This window comes from Paramormyrops kingsleyae, chromosome 9, assembly GCF_048594095.1.
Source record: "Paramormyrops kingsleyae isolate MSU_618 chromosome 9, PKINGS_0.4, whole genome shotgun sequence".
Lineage (NCBI taxonomy): Eukaryota > Metazoa > Chordata > Actinopteri > Osteoglossiformes > Mormyridae > Paramormyrops > Paramormyrops kingsleyae.
The window spans coordinates 4,869,725-4,891,397 of record NC_132805.1 but is presented as its reverse complement, the minus strand read 5'-3'; the positions used below and the strand labels follow the sequence as shown (position 1 = coordinate 4,891,397).

Here is a 21,673-nt window from a genome sequence, read left to right as displayed (position 1 = left end):
TGGCGTCAGAGATGGAAGTGGAGAACACTTTGCTGAAGCTACTTTTATTGAAGTTTCAGGTTTTATTGTCTAAGGAGCAGAATGAAAGGTGAGTAGCATCCATTGTTATATGAAAGAAAAACAGAAAGAAAGGAAAAAGAAAGAGAGGGAAATGAAGAAGAGGAACCAAAAACTCCTAAATAAGGAGAAAAAAACCTCTGGGGTTCAAGGTTGACTGGCTTTCCAGCCCTCCTGGTTATGCTAATAATAATTAGGACTGAAAGCATGCCTCGATATGGACCTCATCAAGCTGGTCCTGTCAGTATAACAGGACACAGTTTCCACCAGCAGTACAAACATCATGGAGTTTACGGATGTCTGAAGGCAGAAGGCAGTTTCCTTGAGAGTGCAACATACACCTGATCCAAACAGTAATTTTTATTAAGGCATTTGGAACAATGCAAATAAATAATCATAAAATTTAAAACTGATTTTACTAATTGCACTGGTACTGTATGAAGTTAGAGGTGCACTACTTGATGGATTGCTCCACTCCCCCTATCTTGGGCTTCCAGTGGGCCGACCTGAGGTGAGCCCAGCCCCGCCCCCTCCCCATCTTATACACTCTGACAAGGTTAATTGTCCCACACAGAGACATGATATCATTGATGTGACATGTAAATGAGCAACAGAAATCCAATCTCATAATGTCACAACCGCCCCCGGTAAAATCACCTGTTTAATGTGCCTATATTGAGTGTGAATAACATGTCGTTAAACTTGCAGTCAGGGTAATCTAACCAATTAGCGAGCTTCGTCCGTCAGATTGCATCTCTTAATCCCCTCCCCCCTCACCATTCCGATCGAGACATGAGTCTCTTCAGGAGAGATTAGTGGAAGTATGGAAAGGTGGATCTGTGAAAAGGAGACGCATGCAATAGAGCAGGCATGCCAGAAGTTTATTTCTATTGGCTGAAAATTCTGTCAACAAACGTTATTTCAGAAAGGGACCAGACATTCACCAGACATATTGGTCAAGCAATGACTTTAATAAATATCTATAATTAAATGCATGTTTCATATTTATGTAGCGGAAGAAATGTCCCAAGCTTGATTACACTTTCCACCATAAGAACATGAGCAGCTCCACCCACTTCGGCCCGCTTTATTCCTGTCAACACACCTACAAACCATTTGACATGTCCAGTACTCCAGTAATGGAACTGGTCTTTGGCAACGGAAGATAACATATACTGTAGTGGGTATACAAGAACACAAATACGATCAAGTATGCATATTGAAATTCACCCTTTTACTTGTTCCTGTCTTCTACCGATAACTCTACACGTTATCAACAAGTTGTCATGTTGTGACATTCACGACTCACATCTAAGCGATCGTAAATAACGCTAGCTATCTTCAGCTGTTTACAATTGCTAGCAAAGTAAATGTGCTACTGCAAGTATAAGAAGGTAACTGAATTGTTTCTGTGTTGTTTTCCCACAGACAAATGCTGTATTAACCGTCAAAATATATCATGCACGTCTTCTTGTGTAGCTACGTAATCAATGTGCTAGCACAGACTGAGGCTGTGTTATGATCTTATAATAATGTCAGTTAGCTAACTTTAGACAGAAAGGTAGATCGCTTGAGTGACCACAAGGTCATGGAAGCAGAAAGAATCCACTCAGTAAATCTCTAAAGTGTTACAGATGCTTTTTGAGCATTAGCTGATAGAAGTAGCAGCTGACATTTGCTGGACATGTTTGTATGCATAATAATTACACAGAATTTTAGGAACTTTGTATATATATATATATATATTTCTTTGTCTTGTGTATGGTTTTCAAATGCTACACACAAATTTCATGTATCTGGTAAGAGTTAACATACGAAACACTCAAAACAAATGTTGATTATAATATAATTCACTGTAGTTCTTAGCAATTACAAGAGAAAGTAAGGTACATTATAATGCTAGAATTTTAAAATAAAAGTTCACTAGCTACCTTAATAAACGGTAAAAAAAATCTGGGTTATTTTGACATTCAAATAAAAATGGAGTTGAAAATTCACTGTTTTCAGAATTCAGGTTCAAATAACAAATGAGATCTGCTGATAACCCAAAGCAGCAAAACAAGAAAAAAGGGAAACGAAATTAGAAGATGGCGATTCCCACGTCGGTGATGTTCCTTAAACAAACCTGTTCCTGCAAAATACAATAGACAACTATATCTCTGCTAAAAATGATTGTAAAACCTGGTTCTTCTGGATAGGAACTGAAGGATGGAGCAGAGTGATTTTTTTGGCACAGAGATCTGAAATACTTAGAAATCCCTGCTTGGCTTAAATGAACAAATTGCACAGCAATAAGAGTCTGACTCTTACATGACACTCCCACACAGTACACTTGCCGCATAAAATAAAAAATAAAAATAAATATATTACAGGTGAATAAAGGGGCTGATCCTTCTTCAAAACTTCCATGCCCTCCCCTTGTCACAGTTATCATTAAATTATTGGAAATGCATAGTAATATATGACATTTTTTCTAAAAGATTTTGTTGGATTGTACAAAACGCAAAATAATCATGCAAAAAATCACCATTTGTGTAAATATTTTGAAATCCCACAACCACAGAAATGATTATTTAAAGAATGTTAGCATACAGCCTGACAGTACTAGTCTGATAATAGACTTGAAAACATTTCCCGGGTGTTGAATTTGGTCATTTGTGTTTCTTTCAGCTTTCAGGCCCTACATAGTGGGGTAGCAGGCATAGAGAGAGATGCCACATTGGTTGTTCTTGTTCCGTGACATTCGAATATATCCCTGGTCACCAAAACCTTGTCCCCAACTAAAAAAGAAACGGCAAGCAAGTATTTAAGTGCATGTATGGCTTTTGGCTCAGTAATCAATGCAGAATTCAGCACTAACTGAATTATTTCTAAACCATCTCATTTAACAATTACTGTGCGATCTCGCTAGATTATGTCATTATACTGTGTCATTTTAATAATGTTTTTGCTCCTTCAGACAAACATGAATTTTTCAGAAAAAAAAACAGCTGGAGGGCTTGATCTTAGCTAAAATATTAAATGTGTTGCAATCTCTAAATGCTTCATATTAAGTAATATATTAAAATACTAATGATAATGGATAATAAATGTTTCATTTATATCCAAATAGACTATTTTATCAATATATTCCACAAAACGAAAACTAAAATAATTTGAATAAATATGCATTTGTATGAAATACATTTTAAGCATATATTTACATAGAACTTTCTAGTCAAAACTGGCATAACGTTACATAAACTGTATTCCTAATAAGGATATAGAATACATTTATCAAGCCATGCAACCTAAATTTGATCGTGCTTCTTTTCATAATATGAATGTAAATTGCTTTACCTGTTCTTCACTAGCCAAAAGTCGTCACCATTCGATGTTCCGTAGCCTACTAAGAGTACACCATGGTTTACAGCCTGACTGCAGGAGGGATCATTGTACACACCTGGAAAAAGTAATACAGCATCACGCAAAAGCAATTAGAGGTGGAGGTTAGAGGCCATTTTTAAAATGGCGGAATTTCAAAAAGTATATGCTCAGTCTATTTATTTTATGAACAAATGCACCATTCACGGAGACTAAAACCATCAGCAAAAACTGAGCATTTGAATGAAACCATACACAAGATTACTAGGGGTGGAAAAATTAGAGAGTTCATGCGTTTTTAAAGTCATAATGCTGTTTTTAAAATCATAACGTGTTGCTATTTCATTGATCTCGTTAATGCATGCAGTATTTTGCTACCCAAATAGAAGAATAGCATGAGCATTGATTTGAATAGAGACCTATAATATTCTTTCCTGGTTGTAAACAACATGAGAGTTTAGGCCCTGATGTTGCAAATGATTCTAGAATTCAGAGCTAAAATCAAAATTCGGGCTGTGTCCAAAATCAGGGGCTGCATCCCTCAAAGGACGCGGACTTTGTAGCTTTTGGAGTCTGTGTTCTTCAATGGTCTACGCAGAGAATCTTGGGATATGTTGGGCAGCAAAGGATCCAACAAGTGGATCCTTCACTCGGCAAAAGAAGGACGCATTCCTAGACCGCATTTGAAAGAACCGTCGGCCTTGTTGCATCGCCGTGACGCATTCGGTCTTCGAATGCGGCCTTGATTATGCAGCACCTGAATTTGAACACAGCAATTCGGTTGGTGTCTCACGGGGAAGCTGATGCCAAGTTTTATTTTAAGAATAAGAAAAAAAAAATTAATCACCAGAAGGAAGTATGCATAGGATAAAAATATTACAATTTTTTAGTAGATTAGTTTTTTTCTTGTCGTTATTTTTTTTTTTATCAATTCCCAGCCCAAAATATTCCAAACAGTCAGCAATCATATCCCAAGAATCCACATACCACTCCTGTAAAAGGTAAACGATGGCCGGGTGGCATCAATGGCCACAGAGATGGGTCCAATGGTGGCCACAGCTTCCTTCAGGGCATCTTCATTGCCCCTAGCCACAAAACTGTATGATGTGCAGTTGGCAGCCCGGTTGGCTGGGTTGTATTTACACTGATCATCCTAAAACGGGTCACAGAAAGTGATCACAGCAGCCCTCATACAGACAGACTGCCATTTTTGGTGGCACAAACAGAACACTTGTAACAATTCAAGCACTTTAGATGTAAGAAACTCACATGGCCAGTATAAGGGTAGGAGGCTTCAGACTCTATGCCTTGGTTGTCAATGACATACTGGAAGGCTCTAGTCATGAAACCACCATTGCATCCTTTGTTGCCATACTTGGATGAGCAATCCACCAGGTTCTGAGCGCTCAGGGACACCAGCTTCCCTTGAGTCTTCATCAGCTGGCCCTCAAGGGCCCCCACTGCGCTAAATGCCCAGCAGGATCCACAAGCGCCCTGGAAAAGACGATACCTTACTACACAGATCGCGGTTTAAAGTAGGTTCAGCATACGTCTGGGTTTCCTCAGACACGTCCCCTTTTTGGGCCTCTGTCCAGGCCAGCGGGTAGTTCTTCAAACATTGGCGGTTGGTCCGGGTTTAACGCTGAAACCCATATGACCCAGTGTTGCACATTGGAGTTACCAAGTGAAGGCAAAGGCAGCAATACAGCACCATACAAGCAAGAAACATCACTGAACTGTCACCGTATGTCCGGGTTTGCCAATACATTAATATTCATGAGAGGAATGCTGCCTGGTTGGTTAGTGAACACGGAAACTCATTAATATTCTGATCCCCGGACACATCCTCTTTTTCTTCTCGCCAAATGTGGTAACCCTAGTTTAAAGTAATATTGAGAAAGCTTAGAATAATCAGCTGACACTGAATCATGACTAAGCAAAAACTCTGGAACACAAGCAGTTTGTATTTTTGAAATCAGTGTAATCTGAGGTTAAAAGATGATGACTGTCATTAGCTTTAGGAGACAATCATATGATCTAAATCAGCATTTCCTAAACTATTTTATTTCAACCAACCATGTGACTGTGATTCTTTATACTCAAAAGGTTGGTTGAAACAAAATCTTGGTCTGGTTGTCTGCTCTCTGGACCTTAAATTTCCACCTCTGCTGAGTATATGGTTTAAAGTGTGGGAGTTGCTGTTCATTTTCTTACTTGATTCTTGACATCAGTGACGTAACCTTGCTGCTTCCAGTCAATGGAATCTGGCAAGAAGGCTGCAGAAGATCCCATAAATGTCGAATGCCCCCTTTGAAGACCATAAGGAAAGCGGGTACCAGCCAGGGAAGATAAAATGTCTTCTGTGGTCTAACATAGAGGTGAGAAAATCTTCCTCAATGCTCTCTGGCATGCGCCCCCCCCCCCCCCCCCCCCCCCGTGGAACACAGTATTAAAGCCAGATATCTAACACAAATATATCACACATATCACAATAGACAGATTTCTTGTGAAACTTCATAAAAATAACAGATTATCATGTGGATAATTTGACACGCAGCCCTGAACTTTAAGGATAACCTGGCAATGGTTACAACCTGACAACAAGCCGACGACTCACCAAGTCCCCCAGGTGGTTCATCGCTAGGTCATAGGTGTGCATCCCCATGGAGAACTCCAGGTTGTGTAGGGTGATCAGCTGGAGGTTCTTCTCCCAAGTTTGCCTCCGTATCAGCTCTTCATTCTGCCCCCACATGGAGCATAATTTAGGCTCAACAGAAAAATCCCAAATATTCCTACTGGCATATTGGTCCCTAATAAAGGTACAATTCATTCTGCACAGTCAGCTTAATCAAACCTTTGAAGTAGTTACTGATTAAAAGCCCGTGTCAGGTGTACCTTCACATGTTTATAGTCAAATTTGTGAGACTTCACCTTCTGCTGGTAGGATTTGTTATGCGTGCTCTTCCACATCTCCCAGTGCTGATCCAGGTCTTGACTGACCAGGGCCGCTGCTCCTCCAGACAGTGCAACAATAAACAGGATTTTCCACATTCTGACACCAACACCTTTTCTGGGAAAGTTGTGTTGTGTTACAATGTAAGCCAGATGTTCTGGGAGGGAAGTGAAAGAAAAATGCATTTTTAAAACAGCAGGTTCCATCAGATATCTTTACAGAGAAGACCCTCAATAAATCCCTTCTGGTACCGTACATGAGAGCATTTATATATTTTTGAGCGAATTACTATATGGGTTTTCAATAATCAAAAGTAGTCTTTGGAGTTTGACTATATCAGGGGTATTTAACTGATGGATTCATATGTGAGAATGTTATCCTGACACGCAGTGTATCTCATTGTAAGTGGACACCTATTTCATCATAACAAGAAAACCGTATCATGAAGGCTATAGGTGGTACACTGAGTCCTATTACTATGCGAATAAAGCGTTCTGAAAAACCTCGTCTTCACTAAAATCGCGTACTAAAATACATAGCCTATATCTAATGGGGAAATTAAGGTTAAGGGAATGTGACTCCATAACTTTGTAACTAATGACAACTGAAATTAATTAAATAATTAAAAGCAGCGATACTAGTAGCAAATAATGGCTATGGGTCTGTCACAAATACAACGTATTACGATATGCGGAGGGGCACGGAATGCAATATGACTACAGACAGTCTACGAAAAGCAAATATGTAAGTGAATTAAAGGTTCCTGTGTGTTTTTACATGATAATGAAATAGTTTTTGATTTTTAGAATCTAAAACTTTGTCCTGTGCTATGCGTGGATGTACAAACAGTTATATTAAAATGTATTAGCCTATAGATGTATTATCAAATCTCGTTATAACGAGACACTTGGCAAATTTTAAATTAGGCCTACTGAGAACCATGTCATACCTCCTTGCAACTGATTATTTGTTTGATGAGATTAAATGTCACTTTAGCAGTCAGTGTGTTTGAATGACAAAATACGGCACACATTCTATCTATATGTGTGTCTTATGGAGCCTGTTCATAAAAAACACGAAGAAGAAAAACGGTAGCGAAACTAGGCTGCTGTATAATGTGCAATGTGGTAACAAAAAAGATTATAAATGAAAAGCTTATTGAACAAAGTATTCTTTTACTATATAATAAGATCGTATTGAAGGATCCCAGGTAGCATTCCCATATGGGGCCCATATGGGAAAGACATGGGCCATCTGGGCTGGTCCAGCTCACATTTTACCCATGTGGGGCCCATATGGGCAGAATCTGGGCAAACCCATATGGGGCTGAACGATATGGGCCCCATATGGGCAGGATCTGGGCAAACCCATATGGGTGAAATGTGGGCTGAACGATATGGGCCCCTTATGGGCAGGATCTGGGCAACCCCATATGGGTGAAATGTGGGCTGAACGATATGGGCCCCTTATGGGCAGGATCTGGGCAACCCCATATGGGTTAAATGTGGGCTGAACAATGTGGGTCCCATATGGGCAGGATCTGGGCAAACCCATATGGGTTAAATGTGGGCTGAACGATATGGGTCCCATATGGGCAGGATCTGGGCAACCCCATATGGGTTAAATGTGGGCTGAACGATATGGGTCCCATATGGGCAGGATCTGGGCAACCCCATATGGGTGAAATGTGGGCTGAACGATATGGGTCCCATATGGGCAGGTTCTGGGCAAACCCATATGGGTGAAATGTGGGCTGAACGATATGGGTCCCATATGGGCAGGATCTGGGCAAACCCATATGGGTTAAATGTGGGCTGAACGATATGGGTCCCATATGGGCAGGATCTGGGCAACCCCATATGGGTTAAATGTGGGCTGAACGATATGGGTCCCATATGGGCAGGATCTGGGCAAACCCATATGGGTGAAATGTGGGCTGAACGATATGGGTCCCATATGGGCAGGATCTGGGCAACCCCATATGGGTGAAATGTGGGCTGAACGATATGGGCCCCATATGGGCAGGATCTGGGCAAACCCATATGGGTGAAATGTGGCTGAACGCAATATGGGTAACACGTGATTTTGTCTAAAAAATTACTGCTGTTATAATTGTTCTGAACACGCATACAATTGCTTGATTCTTAATATTTAATTAAGTTTCTGAGTGGAAATTTGAAACCCCCAGAATTACACGAGAATTAACGTCCCAAATGTTGAGCTCCGGAATGCGATCTTGAAAAGTTCACACCAGGAATTGATTTATTTATACCTAGTCCTGATAAGATTGTGGAGAATAAAGGTGGACAGAGTGGAAAATGAAAAATAAACATATGGTTCTGTACTGTGCTTTACTTTTTGGCTTTGTCCTTTACAGTAACTTTTTTGGAGTACTGAATACAGCAATTAATGTTATATATTAGTTATTCTGTTTTTGCAGTCATAAATGTACAGTATACAAATATTTTTGGTAGACGACCATACTCTTTTTACTATAGTCTTGCAGTTTCTAATTTACATGCCAGCAACAGTTTTGACTTATATACAAATATTTGACTTGTATAGTGTTTTCAATTTTTTGCTGTAGTGTGTAATGACCATGTTCATTAGCGTTTATTTAACCGACTGGCTTGATGTGTGATCTGAAAGCAGTGTTTGCTTTTGAGCAAAGATAATAGTTTTCAGAAGATTGTTTGATTTTGCAAGACGAGTGTAAGGTATTGTGAGTTCAGCTTGAATTTTAGGATTTGTGCTTATAGTGGTTTGAGAAAAAGAGAGGAGATTTTAGGAAATGTGTTTTAGCAATTCAGGAAAACTGTAAAATGTCAAGGCATGTCAGACGACTTTGAAAGTGGGTGATAGGCCTCAGACTTGATCCAGAGGGTTACAGTAAATACTTATTATTCTGTTTCTTTTATGGTCCTCTTTTTGTATCTGCTACTATGACAAAAAAAATCCCAGTCTATCTACCTAGTGCTGCTTCATTATTCCATCCTCTTTGTGCAATGTACAGTACTGTCAGCAAAACAGCATGATACTACCACCACCATGCTTGACCGTTGGTTCAGTGTTCTTAAGTTAGGAAAACAACCTCACCCTAACCCCTTCAAACATATCTCTTTTCATTGTGGCCAAGCAGAGATGACACATTCACACGTCATTGTCTCTGCCCCCCCAGCTCCCCCGTGAATGTGCAGTCACACGTCATTGTGACTGCTCCCCCATCCCCCATCCCCCGTCTCCCCCCCAGGGCGCATTTTAATATAGGCTACAGCTTTTGATAAGATCTGTGTTTTAGCTGATAATTACATCTAATGTTAAATCAATATTTTTATTTTTTTTGATAAACATCATAATAAAATAGGAGTGAATACATTTTAAAAATAACATACTTGAAGACCACATACATACAGATTCATCAAACAAGTCATCAAACAATCAGTCAGAAAACAGGCACCTTTTGAAAAGGCCTGGCGGGCTAGAGCTGTACTGCGCATGCGCGATACATTCCAACGGTTATTTCACCGGACGTCCACCCGAAAAACTCCACAGAAGTTGAAAACTTTCCCGGTGCGTTTTAGGTAAGTAATTTTACAGTTGATTGTTTGATTGAAAAATACATTATAAACAGAGAGTTATATCAATTTGCATGCATCTGAACGTTCTTATATTTTTAACTACAGTTTCCAACTCAAATGCTTTTTGAGCATGTATGCGCTTTATTTTAAATTTACAACATTGTTTAATGTATATGACCGCCATTGTGTGTGTGTGTTTGTGTGTATATATGTATTAAAACGCCGTCTAATCTATACTGTGATAGATGTTAAAGTATAAAGTACAATATTGTAGTCAGATCAGTTTAAAACATTTGTAACCATTTTTTCGTAACATCATGTAAAATGATGATTATTAAATTATAACTCAATTCAGCGGGAGAACAAATGTTATTTGCCAATGTAATCTAGTTCCTTTTTGATAATTATTTCAGAACGTCCTTTTTAAATGCACATGATGGACATATTGCATGTATCAAGCATTTTCCCAGCGCCTTGCTTTAGCGTCTCTCGTCCTTCACCTTAACGGGCCTGGGGGAGGGGTGTTTTAAAAGCCGAAACCTGTTTGCAAAGAAACACCATAGAGATGCGTAGAAGCATGGGCGTAAATTACGGGGGGGACTGAGGAAGAGGAAGGAGGGTTCAAATTTCCCAAGGATTCAGCTTGCACTACGTTATCAGGAAGACTATTCCATACTCTGACTACACGCTGTGTAAATTAATTGGCAGTCTGGCAAAGTTTTAAATAAATTGAGAAGTGGTAATATATTTAACATTAGTTTTTTTCAGTTTTAAATTTGTTTATGCTCTGCTGCTCCCAGTACAATAAAAATGCAGATATTATTGTATTTTTAGGTTGGTAATTGTTAGGTTGGTGATTTTAAACTTGTACTCTGGGATTGACTGATATAGTAATTTGATTATTTTTAGATAAACAGATAAAATATCACTTACTGCCAAATGGAATGCACAAATTTAATTAGATTATTCCTCACTTTTTTCCAGGTGCTGTGTGGAAAAATTCAAAAACGAAAGAGGCTACAAAAGATGAGGTGAAAGGAAGCATTACCTCATTCCTCTACAAAAAGAGACGCAGACAAGAGGCAGAGCAGAAGAGTGGCCCTTCCAAACAGGGGAGAGTGGAATTGGTGGACTAAGAGGTTTTTTTAATTTGTAAAATAAATGTAAACTGGTTTTTTATTTAATTGTGATGTCAGTGTGTGATTTTCCTTAAATAAATATTGCATAAAACTGATTTTAGGCCTATCTGCTTCTTTACTTTTGGTTCAGCCACAGTTTAACTTATCAGTTTAAGACAAATCCCACATCCTTGCCCATATGGGCTGGCCCACATTGTGCCCAGGTGATGTGGCCCATGTGGGGCCCAGAGAAATCCCACATCATTTGCCCATATGGGCTGGCCCACATTGTGCCCAGGTGATGTGGCCCATGTGGGGCCCAGATAAATCCCACATCTTTGCCCATATGGGCCCCAGATCAATCCCACATCTTTGCCCATATGGGCCACAGATAAATCCCACATCTTTGCCCATATGGGCCCCAAATAAATCCCACATCATTTGCCCATATGGGCCCCAGATAAATCCCACATCTTTGCCCATATGGGCCCCAGACAAATCCCACATCTTTGCCCATATGGGCCCCAGATAAATCCCACATCTTTGCCCATATGGGCCCCAGATAAATCCCACATCATTTGCCCATATGGGCCACAGATAAATCCCACATCTTTGCCCATATGGGCTGGCCCACATTGTGCCCAGGTAATTGGCCCATGTGGGGCCCAGCAATAACCCATACCGAACCCATTTGGGTTTTCTGGGCTGGCCCACATGGGGCCCATTTGATTCTTGGGTGCAGATTTTGATGGGGCCCATATGGGCCAACCCACATGGGCCCCATATTTTGGCCCACATTAAGCCCATATGGGGCCCATGTGGGAATGCTACCTGGGATTAAACGAAAGTAAAGATTGCTATTTTATTAGTCCACCACATAATGAAGTGCGCAGGACAGAACACAATAATAAAAAGCAAATCAACGCATAATTCACAAGGAAACGAATCGTACAGCATTTATCCCAACAACCATTCAAGCGAATGGTATCCCCGTATATTTATCTGAAAAGTAATTCCTACAATACAGCGTCAATCAAAGCATTGTGGCTGCGAGTGTAAAAAGTGAAAGTAAACCTATTAACCTCTGAAGTACAACTACTTTTAAGAAACCTTTTACAAAGTTAAATATGTATATGCATTTTATAACTGGAATTGTTTCATTTGTAAAAATCAGGGATGTCACTTACCTACCAAGCGTGCTAGACACAGATCTTCGTACCCGTAGGTAAGTTAAACTGGTAAGATAAACTTTCGGGAAGCACTGCCTTCATATAGCTATATTGTCATGTGACTGTCACCTTGATGTGTTTTTTCTTCCTTTTACTAACAAAAAATTACCGCCTAACGAACTGAATGAGAATATAAAATCCCCATACAACAAAACTTGAAATAAGAAAACAAAAGTCAAGGACGACTTAATATGCAATGCACTTACATATATGCTATATAGCTACGTAACAGTAGTGCAAAATAGTGAAATAGAGGGAAAGTAAATGGGAATGAAGTAAAATAATTTAAAATAGCTTGTATTCAAGTTCTAATTGTTAGTGATTCAATCCCCTGAATAATAAATTTGGTACCGCTGTTTTGATAATGTGAATTGCTTGGTTTATGAGTTAAACTGTTTGGTATACTGTCTTTCTGTAAAGTTTCTAAAGAACAGAAATTTTTCAACCCGGAAATGTCTTGCAACCCGTGAGCAAGTGACCAAGAACTGGTTCTTTCTAGAAGCATGTAAACACAATTAAGGAAAAACCCCGTTTCGTTCTATGTCAGCTAATCATTATACATACATCGTAAATCACAAGGCGCCGAACACAGAGAATACTCCTACAATATCGGTAAGGACATGTCCCTACCGTCCATACCCAAATCTACACACTTGATATCACAACTACTCCGCGATTCTGATTGTATATAATGCAGGTATGCCTAAATAGCGAAATCCTTATTGAATTAGTGTTGCTGAATTTCAGTTTTGATCAAGAAAAAAGTACTAATTTATACCTTTGAGGGTACAATTACATATCACTGGGGTTGTATCCTCAAGCGTCTGCCAGTTGTACCCTAGTTGTAGGTGAATGTACCTTTTAAAGGTACAGAAATAGACTATGAGGAACATTTTTGTACCACTGGGGGAACATTAATGTTGTTTGCACCTTGGGGAACAAAATTGTACCAGGGCTGTACCCATTTATTGACATTGTATATTTCATTTTATACATAAAATGACCTAAAATGGGGTATTTCAAAGCTAAAAATACATTGTAATGAAAGGATATGTACATTGGATTACATTAGCATGATGGCCTGGGTGAGAAATGTGGTCTCACACCTGCTGGTCTGTGGGTTTTCATTCGCCCCTTATCTCTTTTCTTCCACAGTGCAAGCAGTTGTGTTTTATTGTTGTCTCACATTGTGTGCCTTGGAATGGACTGCCATGCCATGCTGGGTGTCCCCTGCCTCATGTCCAGTGCTGGGATAGTCTGCCGACTAATCGTGACCCTGGACTTGATAGGTTGGATAGAAAATGGGTCCATTGAGTTCTTGTGGCTCAACCAGTAGAGCTTTGTGCTGATAATGCAAAAGTTGTAGGCAGCGGCGGCGGATTAACGAGTTCAGAGGCCCCTAGGCTACTCTCTCCTTAGCCCCCTCTTCTGCCCCCACTCCCCAAAACAATACAACAATGAACTATAAAGGCATTAATAACTATAAAATAATTTCTACAAACTCATAGAGATGTGACGCTGTATCAAACAAGAGCAATGACATCAGAAAAACAACACACCGGCAAGTTTACACTTTCACATTTCACACAGAAAACACACTATGAATATGCATGCCAGAAAATACACGATGGTATAAAAGGAGCAGCCAAAAAGACACATTTAAAAATTGGTCTCCCCATTCAGCACCAACTTGCAAACAAATAATCAACCAATAAATGATCACTTTAAAAAATAATAATGATTAAAAAAATGAGGCAGCCAGTACGAGCCCCCTGATCACTCTGGGGCCCTGGGCTGCAGCCTAAAGGCCTGTTCATTAATCCGCCCTGGGTTGTACGTACATATAACTCCTCTCTCTAATGTAAGTTGCCTTGGAAAAAAAAATCAGGAAAAGACTGAAATGAATGATCAGGAAATCAGTTTGATGGGTTTATTTTTAATTTACTTAGTGTTAGTAACATTGCATTTGAAACCAATATACAAAAGAAGTTTCAAACAAATTCTGTTTTTACTGTTCCACAATTAAAATGTCTTACTGCACATGTGTATTAATGCACACAGATCTGCTAGAAAATGTCTCTTTTCAGGCAACATTTGTTCATTTTAGTTTTACTTAGCTGCAGCAATGTTAAAACTACACACTCAATACATTAGGGTAATAATAAGCTCACATATTGTAACAAAGTACTGCAGTATTGTAACAAAACCACAGAAACAAGAACCCACCCGAAAGTGTTGATATGCCATTGATATGCACAAGAACCTTTTATGAAGACTTTTGTAATTGTAACTGTATTCATTTTACAATGGCATCAATTTCAGGCATAAGGCTTCAGGGTGTTGGAATAATATAGTAACCTGCAGTTTTTGGTTTACAGTTACAGATGGAATAGTAACATGTTTCACCAGAGTTTGGTTTGTGATTCAATTCAATTCAATTTTATTTATATAGCACTTTTAACAACAGTCATTGTCACAAAGCACTTTACATATAACCGGCCTGAACCCCCACCAAGCCTGAAGGAAAAGCTCCCTCTAGCAGGAAGAAACCAGTTCTTTGGTTGTTCCCTTTCGTGTGTCGTTCCTTTGGATTGTCTTGTTATCCCTAATGTAGATCTGGGGTGATACTGTACCTCCTGTGTTAGTGTGAGTTTGCGAGTGTAGGATGCATCTGTGTCTTGAGGCAGTCAGGCCTTGTCGCTGGAATTTGGCTGTGAGGTTCTGGCCACCCAGTGGGGGTGAGGTCCCTTTAATGTGGTGATCTGGTGATTTGGGTCCACCTTTGTCGGCCCCAGTGAACCTTTGCCTTAGGACGCTGGGTGGAACATTGCAGGCTTGCCAGAGCTCAGACCGAACGTCTTTTTCGAAAGGGGAGCAGGCAACCTGACATCTCTTCTGTGGTCTAAAACAGAGGTGACAAAATCTTCCTCAATGCTCTCTGGCAGCACACAAACATGCATACACCCCCCCCCCCCCCCCAACAACATGTACCATCATTATTTGAGGCCCTTATTTAATTCTGTTGAACACAGTATTAAAGCCGGGTATCTAACACAAATATATCACATGTATCACATTAGACAGATGTATCTGCTATGAAATTTCATAAAAATAACACATAATGAAGTGGATAATTCAACATGCAGCCCTGAACTTTAAGGATAATCTGCCAATGGTTACAACCTGACAACAAGCCGACGACTCACCAAGTCCCCACGGTCGTTCATAGCTAGGTCATAGGTGTGCATCCCCTTGGAGAACTCCAGGTTGTGCTGGGTGATCATTTCCAGGTTCTTCTCCCAAATCTCTCTCCGTTTCAGCTCTTCATTCTGCCCCCACATGGAGCATAATTTAGGCTCAACAGAAAAATCCCAAATATTCCTATTGGCATATTGTTCCCTAATAAAGCGCAATCGGCACACTCAGCTTATTACTTTGAAGTGGTTACTGATTAAAAGCCCATGTCAGGTGTACCAACACATGTTTAGTCAAATTTGTGAGACTTCACCTTGTTGGGGTAGGACTTGTTAAACTTGCTCTTCCACGTCTCCCATTCCTGATCCAGGTCTTGACTGACCAGGGCCGCTGCTCCTCCAGAGAGTGCGGCGATAAACAGGATTTTCCACATTCTGACACCAACACCTTTTCTGGGAAAGTTGTGTTGTGTTAAAATGTAAGCCAGATGTTCTGGGAGGGAAGTGAAAGAAAACAAAGTATTTTTAAAACAGCAGGTTGCTTCAGATATCTTTACAGAAAAGACCCTCAAAAAAAAAATCATTTCTGGTACCGTATATCTTCATGTATGACAGCATAAATATTTTTAAGATAATCACTACAGTAAAATCCCGTTATAGTGGACTCGCTTATAACGGAATATCGTTTATAACGGACGAGGTCCGCTGGTCCCGGCCGTGCGCCTTTGAGAACATGCAGAAAAAGCATCGGATATAGCGGACTCACATATAGCGGAATTTCGCTTATAACGGACAAACACTTTGGTCCCCAGGGCCGCTTTTAGTAGTTTTGTTCGGCTATAAGGGTGATATCCAGCGCAAATACGTAGTCGGGATTATTAATAGTCACGCATCTGGTTCGGTGAAGTTGGATTCAATATAATAATCTATACGACAAGTGTGTCTGCTAGCGTGTGGCATGAGTAAATGGTGTCCTGTATTAATTAAATAAATAAAACATAGTGCTTTGATTTTTCTCCAACTGAGATTCGCGGTGTGATATCACGCGTTGTAGGAAGACCGACTATACATCAGTGGTTCCCAACCTTTTTTGGCCTGTGACCCCATTTTGACATCAGTGCTGAGTACAAGTACAGAGTACAGATGGTACAGCGTACAAGTACAGAGCCATTTAAATGCAGTTAACATCTAACCACGGGCAAATTCAATTTATACAAATACAACAGATTAAAATGTATTATAGATACATTACGTAGCCTATCTACGGAGCCCCCAAGGTGACAAGAACGCAGAAAAAAAAACGGCAGAAGAAAAAAAAAAAACGTCATGTTTTGCGTTATAACATAAAACTTTTGCGATATAACCCAAAACTTTTGCGATATAACCCAAAACCTTTGCGTTATAACCCAAAATCTTTGCGTTATAACCCAAAACTTTTGCGTTATAACCCAAAACTTTTGCGATATAACCCAAAACTTTTCCGTAGTAATGCAACAATAAAATCAGGTGACTAGTGTACTTTTGGTCATTCAAGTGCAACTTCCAAAGCCGCTGTTTGCATAATGTGGTTGATCCCCGCTTCGCTTATTAATCTAATTTAACGGTTAAAAAAAATTTTTAGAGTTCAGTGTGGTAAGATTTGATTGTTTAATTCATAATTAGTAATTTGTAAAGCAAGCCTTGGTAAAGTACGTTTCAGTAATATTGCTAATTAATGCTAATCTGTTGAGGTTGATTTAAGCCTAAAGAATTGTTCGTTTTTTGTTGTTGTTTCATGTTTATAATGAATTAATATAAATCAAATGCACACTCTTTTCTCACATGAAGTCCATTTATTCTGCATTTTGCATACATCCATCGATAACCATGAAGCTGCCCAGAGTGCAAAAGCTGCTCACAAATTAAAGTTAATTACATCATCCAAGTCGGAGTAGTTTTTTCCGTTGGAATAATCCCCTTTCACATGAAATCCTATTAATCTGCCTCAGACTTATGTGAACATCATGCATAGATCCGAGAACAAACTGAATGTCCATATATTGTAGACCAAGATCAAAGTAAAATTCTATTAAACGCTCCATGTTTTCCTATCAATTATGTTCCTTACACTGACTGATTACTCATATTTCCAGTTCAAAGTCACAACAGTTTTGCCTTATGTCGCAAAAGTTTTGGGTTATAACGCAAAGATTTTGGGTTATAACACAAAAGTTTTGGGTTATAACGCAAAGGTTTTGGGTTATATCGCAAAAGTTTTGGGTTATAATGCAAAGGTTTTGGGTTATATCGCAAAGGTTTTGGGTTATAATGCAAAAGTTTTGGGTTAAAACGCAAAAAAATGACTTTTTTTTTTTTCTTCTGCCATTTTTTTTTCTCCTCCTTTGTCCCCTTAGGGGCTCCGTAGAAATACGCTGCTGCACCAATGTGAGGGAAATTTGTTTGAAAATCATTTCATACTTTCTTGCAACTGATTCTTTGTTTGGTGAGATAAAATAGCACTTTAGTGATCACTGTGATTGAATGACAAAACATAGCACGCATTCTATCTATATGTGTGTGTCTCCACTGTTCATAAAAAACACAAGTCAAAAGATGCAATTAATATCCGACGCCATGTCATAGACGAGGAAGAAAAACGGTAGCGAAACTGGGCTATTGTATAATGTGCAATGTTTCCTGTGGTGATGAAATGATTATAAATGAAAAGCTTATTGAATAAAGTATTTTTTGATTATAGAATGAGATCAAGTTTAAAAGACTGATTCCACATTGAAGGATTAAACGAAAGTAAAGACTGGTATTTTATTAGTCCTCCGCATGATGAAGTGCGCAGGACGTACAGCACATAATAATAAAAAGCAAATCAACGCATAATTTACAAGGAAACGAATCGTACTTATTTATCACAACAAACATTCAAGCGAATGGTATCCCGTATATTTATCTGAAAAGTAATTCCTACAATAAAGCGTCAATCAAAGCATTGTGGCTGCGAGTGTAGAAAGTGAAAGTAAACCTATTAACCTCTGAAGTACATCTACTTTTTAGGAACCTTCTACAAAGTTAAACATGTATATGCATTTTATAACTGGAATTGTTTCATTTGTAAAAATCAGGGATGTCACTTACCTACCAAGCGCGCTAGACACAGATCTTCGTACCCGTAGGTAAGTTAAACTGGTAAGATAAACATTCGGGAAGCGCTGCCTTGATATAGCTATATTGTCATGTGACTGTCACCTCATACACGCCTCGTGTGTTTTTTCTTATGTTTTTCCGACAAAAATTACACCCCTGATCCGTCACCGGAAATAATTGTCAAGGACGACTTAATATGCAATGCATTTAAATGTATGCTATGCCACGTAACAGTAATGGAAAATAGTGAAATACAGGGAAAGTAAATGGGAATAAAGTAAAATAATTAAAAATGCTTGTTTTCAAGTTCTAATTGTGAGTGATTCGATTCCCTGAATAATAATATAGTGAGGGGCCTATGGGGTATCTGCTATTTGATTACTGATGAGTTGCATCTGGAAGGAGTGGAGGGATGTCTTTTTAAAGGGTGGGTTGTGACATATAAAGAGGGATTATGTTGATTCGCGGGGGGAGGGGCTTGGTGTGTGCCTGGTGTGAAATGGCACTGAACTTCTCCCTTGTCTGGAGGAGGACGGAGAGGCTGGTATTTCCTCGCTCCAGGGGAGTAACCGTCCTTTTAACAATTACCTTTGATGTGCATGTGCGTATGAACGTGAGCCGATGAAGTTTTAGCCGAGGTTTGTAGCAGGGTTTGTTGAGGGCGATTCTTTTAACACGGAATGTACTGCTCATTTCCTTACTTAGAGTGTGTATTGCAGATTGTACATTTTGTCGGGTGTGATTGCATGCTTTGCTGTTAACACGTGGGAGGTATCGCCTTCCATTGCACTGAGTTGTGGGACATTCTAAAACGCGTAATGTGAAAAAGCTTAATGGGGTTTAATGTACCAAAATAGGGACCAATAATCACCAAAATTCTCACACATATATCTGGCCCTAAAGACTTTCACCTGACAAAAAATCAAAACCTAAATGCTACGAATATGGACTTTATCTTACGTTAAGGTTTAACGTGACTTAATGTACCAAAACAGCCACCAATAATCGCCAGATTTCTCGCAGACATATCTGGTCATAAAGAAATTAACCTTTTCTTTGCAGCCACTTCAGATTCATATTTTATTAGTACCATTAGTAATAGTTATTATACATACACAATAATAATTCTATATACATTATACATACATACAAGAATATTACAACAATTGTCATAGTTATATTCTTAACATTCATCCAACAGCCTTTTAAGTGGCTACTTTAGGGTAATATTTTATCATAGTGCTTTTCATAACAGACATATCAGTTTACAGGGATATTTGTTGTAGTTATACAATTTTAATACGCTTAAAATTCTTAAAATATTAAGCGTCCAACAGCCAGTCTCAAGGTTCACCTCTCAACAGTCAATTTAAAGGCTACATTAAATTTCTATTTTATTAGCTGACCACCGTCATAGCCTATGTAATATGCAATGCAAATAATTTGTTTTTTACTTATCAACTGATTACAATACTACATATACAAGTAAGAACCCTTCACAAAACCTAACTTACATACAGTATAACTATATACAATAAAGTCACTGGGCATTTTTTTCAATTATTAATATTAAAAGTTTTACCTGGCTCAGTGGGGAAGCTATTGAGTGGCCCATCACAGGCTACATAGGTCAAGCTAAGGTGTTGGACTCTGTTCTGTGTATGCCCACCTTTATCAGATGGCTGGACTTTCAAACTTTGACCCAGTTTTACAGTTTTGTGCAGCTCAGAGAGGTTTAAATTTCAATACAGTCCTGATGCCCTTTAATACTGATGTGCGAGGTCCTGGTTCAAAAGCACATAAAAAGCTTTTATGCCACAGGAGAAAAGTGCAGTCATATGCTGCAGAGATGACCGCTGTACCTATTTCAGAGAGTACAACTGCACCTTGCAAGGGCGAAAGCTAAATCACACAAACACTAAGAACTGTACCCTGTGCTACTAGTAAAAATGTAAGGGTGATCCAGAGTACAGGGATGAGTACATTTTGTGTGTTATTTGTAGGTGGTGGTTTCACCTTAAGTCAACTAATCATTCAGTCTGAATCTGATACCTACACCCTCCGCCCCATAAACACACAGGATACTCCTACAATATCGGTAAGGACATGTCCCTACCGTCCATACCCAAATCTACATGCTTGATATCACAACTACTCCGTGATTCTCACAGGTCACAGGGAATGGAAATGCTGCCTTAATTGTATATAATGTTGTCATGCCCCGATCGTCCTGACCCTTCTGTGTACCACGCCCCCCTCTCTACTGTGTGGAATTCCCATGTTCCCAGCTGTTTCAAGTCCTGTTGATTAGTGTGGTATATATAAGTCCGTATCAGTCTGTTTCCCTAGTCCAGTTATTAATGTCATAGCGTCGATACGTGGTCCTAAGTGTGTAGCTTCCGAATAAACCCCGTGTTCACCCAGCTTCCTCCGACTCCTGCTCCTGTGTCCCCACTCTGTGCCTATTAGTCGTGACAGAATGGCACCTCGCCTCACCAACGAAGACTACATGACTCTGGTGGACACGGTGATCTACTGGCTCCGGCAGCCCAAAATGAGGGAGGACCCAGCTGCCAGAGACTTAATGTTCCGGTCGAGGGAAAACCTGCAAAGGATCACCCCTTCCGAGGATCGGCACCTCGCGAAAGAGATGCGGAGGAATTTAACCCAACGAAGAAGCTGAGTCGCGGGGTAAATGATCCGGCAAGTTACCTTGGATTGTGGGGGTCCTCCTGCCCTGTCGATCGAGCTGCTGGACTTCTTAAAAGCCCCTGCAATGCCAGCATGCCGGAAAAAGAAGAGGAGAGACCATGGATGGGAGGAGACTCTGGGAGTCTTGCTGGGGTCCATTTCAGTGTCTGCTTTCTCCTCAGTGGAAAATTGGGAAGAGCCCCTCCCGATCCTCAATCCGGTGGTGTTTGCCACTTGTTCTCGAGTAGGCGCCCGAAGCCTGTGCTGCCGCCCCTGTTCTCGAGTAGGTGCCCGAAGCCTGCGCTGCCACGCCTGTACCTGTAGTTCCTGTTCCTGTCCCGGCTCAAGTTCC

General features: G+C 39.8%; 2 protein-coding genes and 1 long non-coding RNA gene across 6 annotated transcripts; 1 reads left to right on the top strand and 2 right to left on the bottom strand.

The window, feature by feature from the left end:
• Positions 1–917: 917 nt before the first annotated feature.
• LOC111838382 (cathepsin S-like) lies at positions 918–12,707 on the bottom strand. Of its 2 annotated transcripts, none has more exons than XM_023801288.2 (8): positions 12,261–12,707; positions 6,352–6,530; positions 6,038–6,160; positions 5,635–5,787; positions 4,690–4,914; positions 4,408–4,573; positions 3,397–3,499; positions 918–2,837 (listed from the first exon to the last, which is right to left on the bottom strand). In XM_023801288.2, the coding sequence occupies exons 2-8, from the start codon at positions 6,469–6,471 to the stop codon at positions 2,738–2,740; spliced, it is 990 nt and encodes a 329-aa protein (XP_023657056.2). In that variant the 5' UTR covers positions 6,472–6,530; positions 12,261–12,707; the 3' UTR covers positions 918–2,737. The 2 variants fall into 2 exon arrangements, with proteins under 2 accessions (XP_023657056.2, XP_023657054.2); XM_023801286.2 differs by having other exon boundaries at positions 12,257–12,706.
• LOC140592558 (uncharacterized) lies at positions 9,889–11,185 on the top strand. The gene is made up of 2 exons (XR_011992886.1): positions 9,889–9,954; positions 10,936–11,185. It is a non-coding gene; the product is annotated as an uncharacterized lncRNA (long non-coding RNA).
• A 1,507-nt stretch (positions 12,708–14,214) lies between the features above and the next one.
• Positions 14,215–21,626, bottom strand: LOC111838384 (cathepsin S-like). Of its 3 annotated transcripts, none has more exons than XM_072716115.1 (4): positions 21,343–21,626; positions 15,807–15,985; positions 15,505–15,627; positions 14,215–15,200 (listed from the first exon to the last, which is right to left on the bottom strand). In XM_072716115.1, the coding sequence occupies exons 2-4, from the start codon at positions 15,924–15,926 to the stop codon at positions 15,144–15,146; spliced, it is 300 nt and encodes a 99-aa protein (XP_072572216.1). In that variant the 5' UTR covers positions 15,927–15,985; positions 21,343–21,626; the 3' UTR covers positions 14,215–15,143. The 3 variants fall into 3 exon arrangements, with proteins under 3 accessions (XP_072572216.1, XP_072572215.1, XP_023657059.2); XM_072716114.1 differs by lacking the exon at positions 21,343–21,626 and adding an exon at positions 18,622–18,780; XM_023801291.2 differs by lacking the exon at positions 21,343–21,626 and adding an exon at positions 18,626–18,765.
• Positions 21,627–21,673: the final 47 nt, after the last annotated feature.